The sequence below is a fragment of the Perca fluviatilis genome, chromosome 11, assembly GCF_010015445.1.
Source record: "Perca fluviatilis chromosome 11, GENO_Pfluv_1.0, whole genome shotgun sequence".
NCBI classification, from domain to species: Eukaryota; Metazoa; Chordata; class Actinopteri; order Perciformes; family Percidae; genus Perca; species Perca fluviatilis.
The window spans coordinates 1,209,120-1,222,374 of record NC_053122.1 but is presented as its reverse complement, the minus strand read 5'-3'; the positions used below and the strand labels follow the sequence as shown (position 1 = coordinate 1,222,374).

The 13,255-nt window shown below is 43.4% G+C and overlaps 1 protein-coding gene across 1 annotated transcript in view; it reads right to left on the bottom strand.

The window, feature by feature from the left end:
- Window positions 1-7,898: 7,898 nt before the first annotated feature.
- si:ch1073-184j22.2 (dual specificity protein phosphatase 18) overlaps window positions 7,899-13,255 on the bottom strand; it is a 6,309-nt gene continuing 952 nt past the window's right edge. The window contains exon 2 of the mRNA XM_039815564.1: window positions 7,899-8,602. Within this exon, the coding sequence (XP_039671498.1) occupies window positions 7,986-8,594 (609 nt within the window). The 5' untranslated portion in view covers window positions 8,595-8,602 and the 3' untranslated portion in view covers window positions 7,899-7,985. The remainder of the gene's footprint in view (window positions 8,603-13,255) is intronic.

Here is a 13,255-nt window from a genome sequence, read left to right as displayed (position 1 = left end):
CCAATCACTTCCTCTCTCTTATTTTCCTCACTTCCTCGGCTGCCTAAACTTTCCTAAATCTCCACTCTGACCGGAGGTTTTAGAAAGACTCGGTTTCAGAGGAGAGTTCTCCGTTAGCATGTAAACGAAGAGAAATGTCTCCGTTTTTCAAAATAACCACGTACGTGTAAACGGGGTATAAAATTGTACGTACGCCCAAAAGCCAAATATGGCGTATACAGCACGAAAACGTCAGAGTTATAAAACTCTGACGACCAACCCGGCCTCATTGCCGATTTTCTCATTTATTTCATGTACAGGTCATGATTTTCTCATTTATTTCGTGTACAGCTCACGATTTTCTTGTTTATTTCGTGTACAGCTCACGATTTTCTCGTTTATTTCGTGTACAGCTCACGATTTTCTCGTTTATTTCGTGTTCAGGTCACGATTTTCACGTTTATTTCAGGTTCAACTCACGATTTTCTCATTTATTTCATGTACAGGTCACGATTTTCTCGTTTATTTCGTGTACAGCTCACGATTTTCTCTTTTATTTCGTGTGCGCACTCACGATTTTCTCTTTTATTTCGTGTACAGCTCACGATTTTCTCATTTATTTCATGTACAGGTCACGATTTTCTCGTTTATTTCGTGTACAGCTCACGATTTTCTCTTTTATTTCGTGTACATCTCACGATTTTCTCGTTTATTTCGTGTTCAGGTCACGATTTTCTCGTTTATTTCGTGTACAGCTCACGATTTTCGAACATGACCATTTCATGAACTGGGCTGCTCTGGGGAACACAACAACGGGGAAATGATTTTCTGCTTTTCATACTACTTCGCTACCGTAGTCGTGCTGTGATCACGAAATATGCTTCCCATTTAAATACATTAAATTAAAATTCGTGCTCACCACACGAAAAAAACCCGACATAATCGTGTCCTGTTCACGAATCAATAGATTCAATAACGTGACCATTTCACGAACTGCCGTGAGACCGGGCTGGTACGTCCCAGATCACCCACAAGAGTGCGTACGTAAATTAGCCTCTTATCCCGCCCGGTACACGCCCATTTTTAACCATAAGGGTGTATAGTGAATTGTAGTGTGTGATGTATATTCTTCATGTTATGTCTGTCGGTGTCTGATGTAAGGACTATCTGTTCGTATCATATGTCTGATGTCTTGTCATGAAGTGCCTTGCGATTGTGCCGCAAACCCAACTGCCCCACGGGGGCAATAAAGTTATCTACTACTAAATAGTCAACAGAGCACCTCATGAATGCTGATCAGCAAGGCTGCACCGGCCATCTGGCATATCGGGCATTTTCCCGGTCGGCCGACGCACTTTTGGGCCAACTCGCTGATATAAATAGGCCTTTTTTTATTTATTTTTTGGCCAGGCCAGCCCATGAAGAACTCACAGCGGCCCATTGGTTAATTTTCTTTATTGGCACTGGCCTGACCCAATCAAATTGAGGAACCCCCTTCCCAACTCCGAGCCGCAAATTTACGAATCCCAGAAGACTTATGAAGTATACTGTATAAGAATGAATGAATTATTTAAGTGTAAGATGAACAGATAAGTCTTGAGACCCCTCTTGAAGGATCCAAAACGATCACATGAATGCTGAACACTAGGCAACTCATATCAGAGAACGTACGCATATTTTAAGAGGACTGTCTGCAGGGAATGTGTCTGACCAATCAGGGTGGATGTGGGCCACCTGGGCCAAAAATGCCAGGGCTGATTTTTTTTGTCCCAGTCCAGCCCTGCTGATCAGTATATGAAAGTGTAACTCTCGCCAAATTGCAACCTAGGGTCTTTTTGTGAATGTACCAGAGTCAAACTTGAGTTTAAAAGCATATTTAGGACGGAAGCGCCACTTTTAAGATGTACCGTATTTTCCTTTTTTCGGTCAAATGGCCTTTTGAATGGGAGTAGTAGGGGCACTTTTATGCTAGCCTCAAAATAGCTATTTTTAAACCACTAAGAAGGCTCCACACAACATGAGACTTTGCCTGAAGTATCACCAGGGACTCTACACCTTAACTACACCGGTGACCAAGATATATCACTCACCTTACACAGTGACCATACTACTAGTTATTACACCTATATTATACCGTCACTCACGTCATATTATCTACAATTAATCTACGGTGCCAAGATATATACTATAACCAGGAGCTCTACACCTTAACTACACCGGTGACCAAGATATATACTATAACCAGGAGCTCTACACCTTAACTACACCGGTGACCAAGATATATACTATAACCAGGGCTCTACACACTACACGTGACCAATATATATATATACTATAACCAGGAGCTCTACACCTTAACTACACCAGTGACCAAGATATATACTATAACCAGGGCTCTACACCTTAACTACACCAGTGACCAAGATATATACTATAACCAGGTCTCTACACCTAACTACACCGGTGACCAAGATATATACTATAACCAGGAGTCTACACCTTAACTACACCGTGACCAAGATATATACTATAACCAGGAGCTCACACCTTAACTACACAGTGACCAATATATATACTATAACCAGGAGCTCTACACCTTAACTACACCCGGTGACCAAGATATATACTATAACCAGGGCTCTACACCTTAACTACACCGGTGACCAAGATATATACTATAACCAGGAGCTCTACACCTTAACTACAGTGACCAAGATATATACTATAACCAGGAGCTCTACACCTTAACTACACCAGTGACCAAGATATATACTATAACCAGGAATCTACACCTTAACTACAGTGACCAAGATATATACTATAACCAGGACTCTACACCTTAACTACACCGGTGACCAAGATATATACTATAACCAGGGCTCTACACCTTAACTACGGTGACCAAGATATATACTATAACCAGGGCTCTACACCTTAACTACACGTGACCAATAGATATACTATAACCAGGGTCTCTACACCTTAACTACCGGTGACCAAGATATATACTATAACCAGGGCTCTACACCTTAACTACACCAGTGACCAAGATATATACTATAACCAGGAGCTCTACACCTTAACTACACCGGTGACCAAGATATATACTATAACCAGGAGCTCTACACCTTAACTACACCGGTGACCAAGATATATACTATAACCAGGAGCTCTACACCTTAACTACACCGGTGACCAATAGATATACTATAACCAGGAGCTCTACACTTTAACTACACCGGTGACCAAGATATATACTATAACCAGGAGCTCTACACCTTAACTACACCAGTGACCAAGATATATACTATAACCAGGAGCTCTACACTTTAACTACACCGGTGACCAAGATATATACTATAACCAGGAGCTCTACACCTTAACTACACCAGTGACCAAGATATATACTATAACCAGGAGCTCTACACCTTAACTACACCGGTGACCAAGATATATACTATAACCAGGGCTCTACACCTTAACTACACCGGTGACCAAGATATATACTATAACCAGGAGCTCTACACCTTAACTACACCCGTGACCAAGATATATACTATAACCAGGAGCTCTACACCTTAACTACACCGGTGACCAAGATATATACTATAACCAGGAGCTCTACACCTTAACTACACCGGTGACCAATATATATACTATAACCAGGAGCTCTACACCTTAACTACACCAGTGACCAAGATATATACTATAACCAGGAGCTCTACACCTTAACTACACCAGTGACCAAGGGATATACTAAATCTGTGGCTACTCGTTTTGATATCGACTCGTTTTGACTGCCTAGGTGGTAGCGGCCGGAAACAACCAGAGCTGCGGTGAGTTGTTCAAAACCTCTTTTTAGTAAACTCTGGGTACACAACCAATGTTGTCAACGCTTGAGTTCATGTGTAGAGCCCCTGGTGATACTCGGAGCAAAGTCTCATGTTGTGTGGAGCCTTCTAGTGGTTTAAAAATAGCTATTTTGAGGCTAGCATAAAAGTGCCCCTATTACTCCCATTCAAAAGGCCATTTGACCGAAAAACGAAAAGACGGTAAATCTTAAAAGTGGCGCTTCCGTCCTAAATATGCTTTTAAACGAAAGTTTGACTCTGGTACATTCACAAAAAGGCCCTAGGTTGCATTTTGGCGAGAGTTACTCTTTAATGACCCTGAGCCGAATCATGACGACTGGCGAGGAAAAAGCAAAAAAAAAAAAACTTTGCGTACGCACGTTTTCAGCCTGGTTTTGTGCGTACGCCACGTTTATAAATGAGCCCCCTGCTCCTGTGATCACATCTCAAACACCTCATCATGCTGAACTGGAAGAAGAGTCAACAACAAGGTCCCCAAATCTTCGATATCCTGAGAAACAACGGTTCTGCCTGGAAGTTTGGACCCAGAAAAGGAAGTCTTGGACATAAAAAAACCAGCAAAAACACATGAAAAAAACAGTCCTTCAATGTGATATCTAATCCCAACAGAAAGTGGTGGTATTACAAGGGCCTCCACCAAAGGGGACTGTGTATATAACCTTTTAGGCGCACCACATTTGGACAAATTGTTTTGTCAGTAAAGGGAAATGACAAGTGAGCAACCTTTGGAGAGTCTTGTATGAGTGAATGTTTTGTTTGTATGAGTCATGTATTTTTGCACTTACTATTATTGTAAAGTAAGTTGTTGTTCTTTATTGTTGTTGTCCTTTTTGTGTGTTTTGTTTTTTGTTTTCTGATTGACTGCCGCTGTAAGGTCTATGTCAATTCTGTATTTGAATTAGAGGACCCCCTCGAAAACGAGATGGTTCATCTCAAGGGGTTATTCCTCATCAATAAAAAAATGTCAATAAATAAATATTGGAATAGCCTGCCCCCCACAATAAGGGACCGTCCCACATACATCAGTTTTAAAACTCATTTAAAAATCTGGCTTTTAGAAAACCAAGGCTGCACTCACTTTTAACTGCCTCACACATTTCATTATGTGTGATATGTACATGTTCTGTTGCTGTCTGGACTGTTGTTGTTAGTGTTTGTGTTGCCTCTCAAACTATGAGGGTGTTGCATGCTTGTTACTGTTTTTATGTTTTACTTTTTAATTATCTGCCTATAGGGACAATAGGTGAAAATTAGCTATGGTGCTAACTCTAGCGTATTTACATTGTGTACTTGTACTGATGTCCATTAATATGCACTGTCCCCTATCTAAATAAACAATTAAATAAAAAATAAAAGTGACTCAGTGAACTTTATCCGAGCGTCCTCTCTACACAGTCGGTGCCAGATAGTCCATTTACGGTTTCTCCGGTGAGGCTAAACCGGCTTGATTTCATGCCAACTGTTTGATCCAGCATATGTCACTATGTCACCTTTCGGTAAACAAAAGTAGCCGACATTAGGGCCTAATCCGGCGTGCCGCGTCACGGTGCTAAATCTAACTTGTATTATGAGTAGGGATGCACCGAATCCAGGATTCAGCTTCTGATTTGGCTGAATATTGGGCTTTTTGACGGAGGTTGGGTTTCTGCCGAACCTTAGAATGTTTTCCCAGCGAACCGAACCCTACGCTGGTCGTCGTAATGACGGCGCCGTTGATTACGAGGAAGGTGTTTACGTAGGTGGAGCGTTCAATACAGTAGGCCAGGGGTAATAAAATAATTGCTGTCTGTGGTTCTATATTTGGGCTGTGGCAATAATTTTGAAAAATAAAAGCTCGTGGCAACATATGGAAGAAAAGAACAATGAACTTAGTTCATTTTAAAATGTGTGAACTGAACTTTGAACTATAGTTCATGTAGAAAGTGAACTTTCCCAACACTGCATGTACTGTTAGTACTCAGCGAAACGGCAAAGGCAGAAGGATCTCCACTCGGTCACGTATAAGAGCAAGCATTTGGTGGTTCTTTTTGTCTTTTTTGTGCACATTTAGCGGCTGTGAAAGCTGCCCAATCCTAGTGTGAGTTAATGGACAGATTCAGGTATTTTTTTTTATTGAGAAAACATTCAGAACTGGAGCCCCAAAATCCTTCCACCTTTTGACGGCGCTGGCTTTGGTTCCTCTTCTGCGCCTGCTTGCGGGAGTCATCGCCTGCGGCCGTGACATCAGAGGCGACCTGGGGTCTGTTTGCTGCCAAGACAGCTGGCCGGTTTTGTGTGTGTTTGGCTTGGAAACGTAATCTTTATCTGGCATCACTGCTTGTAGTTCTACTCCTACATATCCCACGAACACTTGTGTCGTGACGTGTCGTACAACCATCGGCTACGCGTCAGCGTTTTGGCATCGATTACGAGCTACGCTGAAACGGAGAAGACGAACGGAATGGAGCCACACAAACCAGAGGAGCTGAAATTAGCGTAAGTTAGGCTAGTGGAAGATCTGATTGGCTAAATCTACTAGCCGTGTTGGCTGGGGATCAAACGAGTGCATTTAAAGCCCTGGGTGTATGTGTTGGGCAGTAGCTAGTTACTAGTTTAAAGGTCTAGTTTAAAGAGCAAGCATTTGGTGGTTCTTTTTGTCTGTTTTGTGCACATTTAACGGCTGTGAAAGCTGCCCAATCCTTGTGTGAATTCCCCTGAGAGTTAACAGACATATTCAGGGTTTGTTTTTATTGGAGAAAAGATTCAGAACTGGAGCCCCGAAATCCTTAGAGGGAACATTGGGGGCATTAGAGGGAACATTGGGGGCTATAGAGGAAACATTGGGGGCTATAGAGGAAACACTGGGGCATTAGAGGGAACATTGGGGCATTAGAGAGAACATTGGGGCATTAGAGAGAACATTGGGGGATTAGAGGGAACATTGGGGGCTATAGAGGAAACATTGGGGCATTAGAGTGAACATTGGGGCATTAGAGTGAACATTGGGGGCTATAGAGGAAACATTGGGGCATTAGAGTGAACATTGGGGCATTAGAGTGAACATTGGGGGCTATAGAGGAAATATTGGGGCATTAGAGGGAACATTGGGGGCTATAGAGGAAACACTGGGGGCTATAGAGGAAACACTGGGGCATTAGAGGGAACATTGGGGCATTAGAGAGAACATTGGGGGCTATAGAGGAAATATTGGGGCATTAGAGAGAACATTGGGGGCAATAGAGGGAACATTGGAGCATTAGAGAGAACATTGGGGCATTAGAGAGAACATTGGGGGCATTAGAGGGAACATTGGGGGCATAGAGGGAACATTGGGGGCTATAGAGGAAACATTGGGGCATTAGAGGGAACATTGGGGCATTAGAGAGAACATTGGGGAATTAGAGAGAACATTGGGGCATTAGAGGGAACATTGGGGCAATAGAGGGAACATTGGGGCTATAGAGGAAACATTGGGGCATTACAGAGAACATTGGGGAATTAGAGAGAACATTGGGGGCTCTAGAGGGAACATTGGGGCATTAGAGGGAACATTGGGGGCATTAGAGGGAACATTGGGGCATTAGAGAGAACATTGGGGAATTAGAGAGAACATTGGGGAATTAGAGAGAACATTGGGGAATTAGAGAGAACATTGGGGGCTATAGAGGAAACATTGGGGCTATAGAGGGAACATTGGGGGCATTAGAGGGAACATTGGGGCATTAGAGAGAACATTGGGGCTATAGAGGAAACATTGGGGCATTAGAGAGAACATTGGGGGCTATAGAGGAAACATTGGGGAATTAGAGAGAACATTGGGGGCTATAGAGGAAACATTGGGGCTATAGAGGGAACATTGGGGCATTAGAGGGAACATTGGGGCATTAGAGAGAACATTGGGGGCATTAGAGGGAACATTGGGGCTATAGAGGGAACATTGGGGGCATTAGAGGGAACATTGGGGCATTAGAGAGAACATTGGGGCATTAGAGAGAACATTGGGGCTATAGAGGAAACATTGGGGCATTAGAGAGAACATCCTCGTGTGAATTACCCTGAGAGTTAACGGACAGATTCAGTTTTTTATTTTATTGAGAAAACATTCAGAACTGGAGCCCCGAAATCCTCCCACCTTCGTTCTTTTCTTTTCGCAGCTCAGATTTTGACGGCGCTGGCTTTGGTTCCTCTTCTGCGCCTGCTTGCCGGAGTCATCGCCTGCGGCCGTGACATCAGAGGCGACCTGGGGACCAGCGTTAGCCTTGGCGTTAGCCGCGGCGACGTTAGCGGTAGCGGTAACGACCGTGGCGCCTCCTGCGCGGGCGCCACCCTGACGGTGTTCCTGCCGTACAGCCTCCTCTCGTACTGCAGCAGCTGCTCCCAGAATCCGGCGTTGAGCCGCACGAACGGCCGGCTGTCCTGCACCCAGCGGTGCGCCTGGCCGAGCGTCACGCCGCGGTAGCGCATCAGGTACGCCATGACCAGCGCCGGCGAGCGGCTCATGCCCACGGCGCAGTGCACCAGGGTCCCACCGGCGCGGTTGCCGTGGATTCGCTCGGCCACGCGGTCGAAGTGGTCCCCGAGGCGCGCGCTGGGCAGGTCGGAGACCGGGACTCGAACGCACTCCACGCCGGGGTAGGCCGGGCTGGCGTGGCTCAGCGTGGCGTTGACGATCAGCGTGATGCGTTTCTGTGACATCAGCGCGGCGTTCAGGGGGGCATCGGCGCCGCTGAGGAACAGCGTGGGCGTGATCTGAGACACCGACATGGCGCCACCTGACGGGAAACACAGAATCAGCTGTTTCATAAAAACGAAGATAATTCAGTTTTATTTATAGTGTCAAATCACAACAGGAGTTATCTCAGGTAGAGTAGGTCTAGACCACGCTCTATAATTTACAGATAGAGTAGGTCTAGACCACGCTCTATAATTTACAGATAGAGGAGGTCTAGACCACGCTCTATAATTTACAGATAGAGTAGGTCTAGACCACGCTCTATAATTTACAGATAGAGGAGGTCTAGACCACGCTCTATCATTTACAGATAGAGGAGGTCTAGACCACGCTCTATCATTTACAGATAGAGTAGGTCTAGACCACATGCTAACATTTACAGATAGAGTAGGTCTAGACCACGCTCTATCATTTACAGATAGAGTAGGTCTAGACCACGGTCTATCATTTACAGATAGAGTAGGTCTAGACCACATGCTAACATTTACAGATAGAATAGGTCTAGACCACGCTCTATAATTTACAGATAGAGTAGGTCTAGACCACGCTCTATAATTTACACATAGAGTAGGTCTAGACCAGGGGTCTCCAACAAGTAACTCGCGAGCATATTTCCAGTAGCTCGCCAATAGGTTTACAAACTGAGACACAAAATTACCATTTTTATATTTATAATTTATTTTTCATATTAAAAGTGAGATAGCTAACTTTGTGGGCCATAGACGTGTAAAGTGGTCATTTTTTCTTGGACCCTGATGGGAAAATGTTCGGTGATGTAGCTATAACTATGTGGACTAAAAGAAGTGTAAAATAGTCAGGAGTATTTAAATTTAAAAAAAAAATTTTATTAATTTTTTTTTATTTTAAAAAAAACAAAAATTATTTTTATTTTTTTTATTTTTTTTAAAAAAAAAAAATTAATATATGTTAAAACAAATTGTTTTTTCTTTTTTTTTTTTTTAAAAACTCGGTAAAAAAAAAAAAAGGGGCCGGGGGGGGGTCCCTCTCCCCCCCACCAAAAAAAAAAAATTCCGGCCACCCCCACTTTTTATTATTAAAAAAAGGTCCGAGCCACCCCTTTTTTTTTTTTTTTTTTTTTTTTTTTCTCTTTGAAAAATTTTTTTTTAACCCGCACCCCCTAACCAGTGAGAATAATTTTTGGTGGAAACAGTCTCTATAAAGAGGAAGAATCCAGCGATGTCAGCGATAGATTTACTAAACTACAGCCTTGGACCTGGAAAAGATTTAAATACTGATGGAAAAAAAGAGACAAAAACTTGAAAAAACACAGTAGAAAGAAGGAAGGAAGGCAACACTAGGGCGACAAAAGGGACAAAACCATAGACAGTATATAAGAATGGACCACCAGACCCCGTGTCTCTGGACCAGAGACCAGTGAAGGATGTCAGAAGTCTCTTTCCCGGTGCTGGCTGAGCGTTACTGAGCAGCCTCCAACTGAGCTTGAAGACGTAGATGTGACGTGAGCAACCTGTCTGAAAGTGTGAAGTCTTCTGGTAGCTGTGCCGAGAAATCTCAATCATTCCCAATCTTACAGAGACGGAGAGCGTAGGTATAGTAAGGAGATAACATAGGCACAGGCTAATTACTGATCACTAACATGCTAGTTAACATTAGTCATTACTGATCACTAACATGCTAGTTAACATTAGTCATTACTGATCACTAACATGCTAGTTAGCATTAGTCATTAAACCTAAAAAGATAATGGAAGTCCAAACTGCCTGTGAGCTTCTCCTGTACTATACGGTAATTCCCTCTACTGTGTGACAGTAAGTCTCGTGGTTATGACCCAATCGTTAGCCTGTTGTTATAAAAGCGTCTGCTACGGAGCGCATAACGTGGAGCTACAAGGTAATGGAGCCCTTTATACATTGTCGTGTTTCTTTAGAAATAAACAATGGACAAATAGTCTTTAAACTCTTCAGATGTAAAGTTATTCGCAGTCAAGTGACGGAAAAAAAAATGGCGGTCAGCGGAATGCTAACGGGAGGTGATGGCTTGGTAGCAACAAAATGGCGCCATAGGAGGTTCCAGTTCTGAAGCGAAGCTTACCCCCCCTTGGACAAAACATTCAAATAAGCAACAAACTTCCAAAAAAAGTGACAAAAACTTTGAAGACAAAAAGACAGTGGAAAAAAGTAAGGAAGAAAGGCAAGAATTGGTCAAAACAAACGGCAAAACCTTCAAAAAAACAGACAAACTTGGAGAAAAAGAAGACAGTAGAAGTAACTTAAAAACATTTTTGCTAAAAATCTCAAGTACATCTCGCTGCAGCCCGCGGGGATGACATCAAGCCCCGCCCACCTCAAAGTCAGCCATTTTCGTTTGCTTACATCACATTCGCTTGAACCAAGGGGGGGTAAGCTTCGCTTCAGAGCTCGAACCTCCTATGGCGCCATTCTGATGCTACCAAGCCATCACCTCCCGTTAGCATCCCATTGAGTCCCATTCATTCTGATGCTACCAAGCCATCACCTCCCGTTAGCATCCCATTGAGTCCCATTTATTCTGATGCTACCAAGCCATCACCTCCCGTTAGCATCCCATTGAGTCCCATTCATTCTGATGCTACCAAGCCATCACCTCCTGTTAGCATCCCATTGACTCCCATTCATTCTGACGTCACTTTGACAGAGAATAACTTTACATCTGAAGAGTTTAAAGACTCTATTTGTCCGTTGTTTATTTCTAAAGAAACACGACAACGTATAAAAGGCTCCATTACCTTGTAGCTCACGTTATGGCTCCGTAGCAGACGCTTTTATAACAATAGGCTAACGATTGGGTCATAACCACGAGACTTAGGCTGTGTCTCAAACCGCCTACTTGCACACTTCAAGCACTTACTTTTAAGTATATAGTGTAGAGATAACGCAAAAAGTCAGAGCACTGAAAGTACCAGGATGACCCCCTAAAAACGGTCAAAAAGTTCAGCGTGGAAAGATGGACACTACGCGCACTAAACGGGCGCCATCTGGACTACGCAGCGGAAAGGGGCGGGACTAAGGACGTCGACCGGCAGCTGATTGGACGAACGCGGGTCACGTGGGTCCGGCTTCTCCTGGATTTCACAACAGAGCATAATGGGAAGAGCATAATCGTTCAGAATACGATCTCGAATTTTACGAAAATAATTCACCGAAACGTGTTTCTGAAAAATAGGAGAAATGGGCCGTGATGCAGCGTCTGAATCTGTCTTCATCTCAGATCAACAAAGGTCAGTTTAAGAGATTTTCGTCAGATTTTCAGAGGCGGCGAGGTGAGCCGACTGCTCGTCATATCCGGTAAGTGTTTTAACATGAGTGGTCCGTTTGGGACGACACTAACCATCCAAAGTGGGCGCTACGGCAGGAAGTGGTCAGTGACCATTAGCAGTATACTGACAGAAGTGTGCAGTTTGAGACACGAGACTTACTGTCACACAGTAGAGGAATTACCGTATAGTACAGGAGAAGCTCACAGGCAGTTTGGACTTCCATTATCTGTTTAGGTTTAATGACTAATGTTAACTAGCATGTTAGTGATCAGTAATTACTAATGTTAACTAGCATGTTAGTGATCAGTAATTAGCCTGTGCCTATGTTATCTCCTTACATATACCTACGCTCTCCGTCTCTGTAAGATTGGGAGACTTCTAGTATCCTTCACTGGTCTCAGACCAGAGACACGGGACCTGCTGGTCCAATATAAACTGTCTATGGTTCGACCGGACCAAGACAGCCTGGTAGTGAAGCTGATAGCCTCTCGAATCACATTAGATGATAGAAACACAAACGACATTTAAACGATATCCAAATTTGAAAAAAGGGTCATTTTAAAGCCTGTTAATATTGATGACTATGTGTTGAAATGGAAAACGAGCCGTATTTAATATAATTTAGCCCTCAAAAGTAGAACGGTGTGTTGTTTCGTTATCGTGGACTTTCATATTAACAGCATTGATTCAGTCTCCATGACAACCACATGTACAAAGGGGAGATTTTGCATTATTCACGTCTGTCTGTCTGTCTCTGTCTGTCTGTCTCTTTGTCTGTCTCTTTGTCTGTCTCTCTGTCTGTCTGTCTGTCTGTCTGTCTGTCTGTCTGTCTCTTTGTCTGTCTTTCTGTCTCTCTATCTGTCTGTCTCTATGTCTCTGTCTCTCTGTCTCTCTGTCTGTCTGTCTATATGTCTGTCTGTCTCTGTCTGTCTGTCTCTCTGTCTGTCTGTCTGTCTGTCTGTCTCTATGTCTCTCTGTCTGTCTGTCTGTCTATATCTCTGTCTATATGTCTCTCTCTCTCTCTGTCTGTCTGTCTCTCTCTCTCTCTCTGTCTCTCTATCTCTATGTCTCTCTGTCTGTCTGTCTATATCTCTGTCTATATGTCTCTCTCTCTCTCTGTCTGTCTCTCTCTCTCTCTCTCTCTCTCTCTGTCTCTCTATCTCTATGTCTCTCTGTCTGTCTCTCCCTCTGTCTCTCCCTCTGTCTATATGTCTCTCTGTCTGTCTCTCTGTCTGTCTGTCTGTCTGTCTTGTTAATATAAATATATAAATATACCTCAGTTAGTTTGAAGTGAAACACAGCGAGAGAGTCACAGTTTAAGAACACATGGAGCTCTATGTTAATGTCCACTGTTAGCATGGTTAGCATCGCTAAGCCTCTGTCCTGATTGGTCCTAAAGCTTCCCCGGCTGCTTTG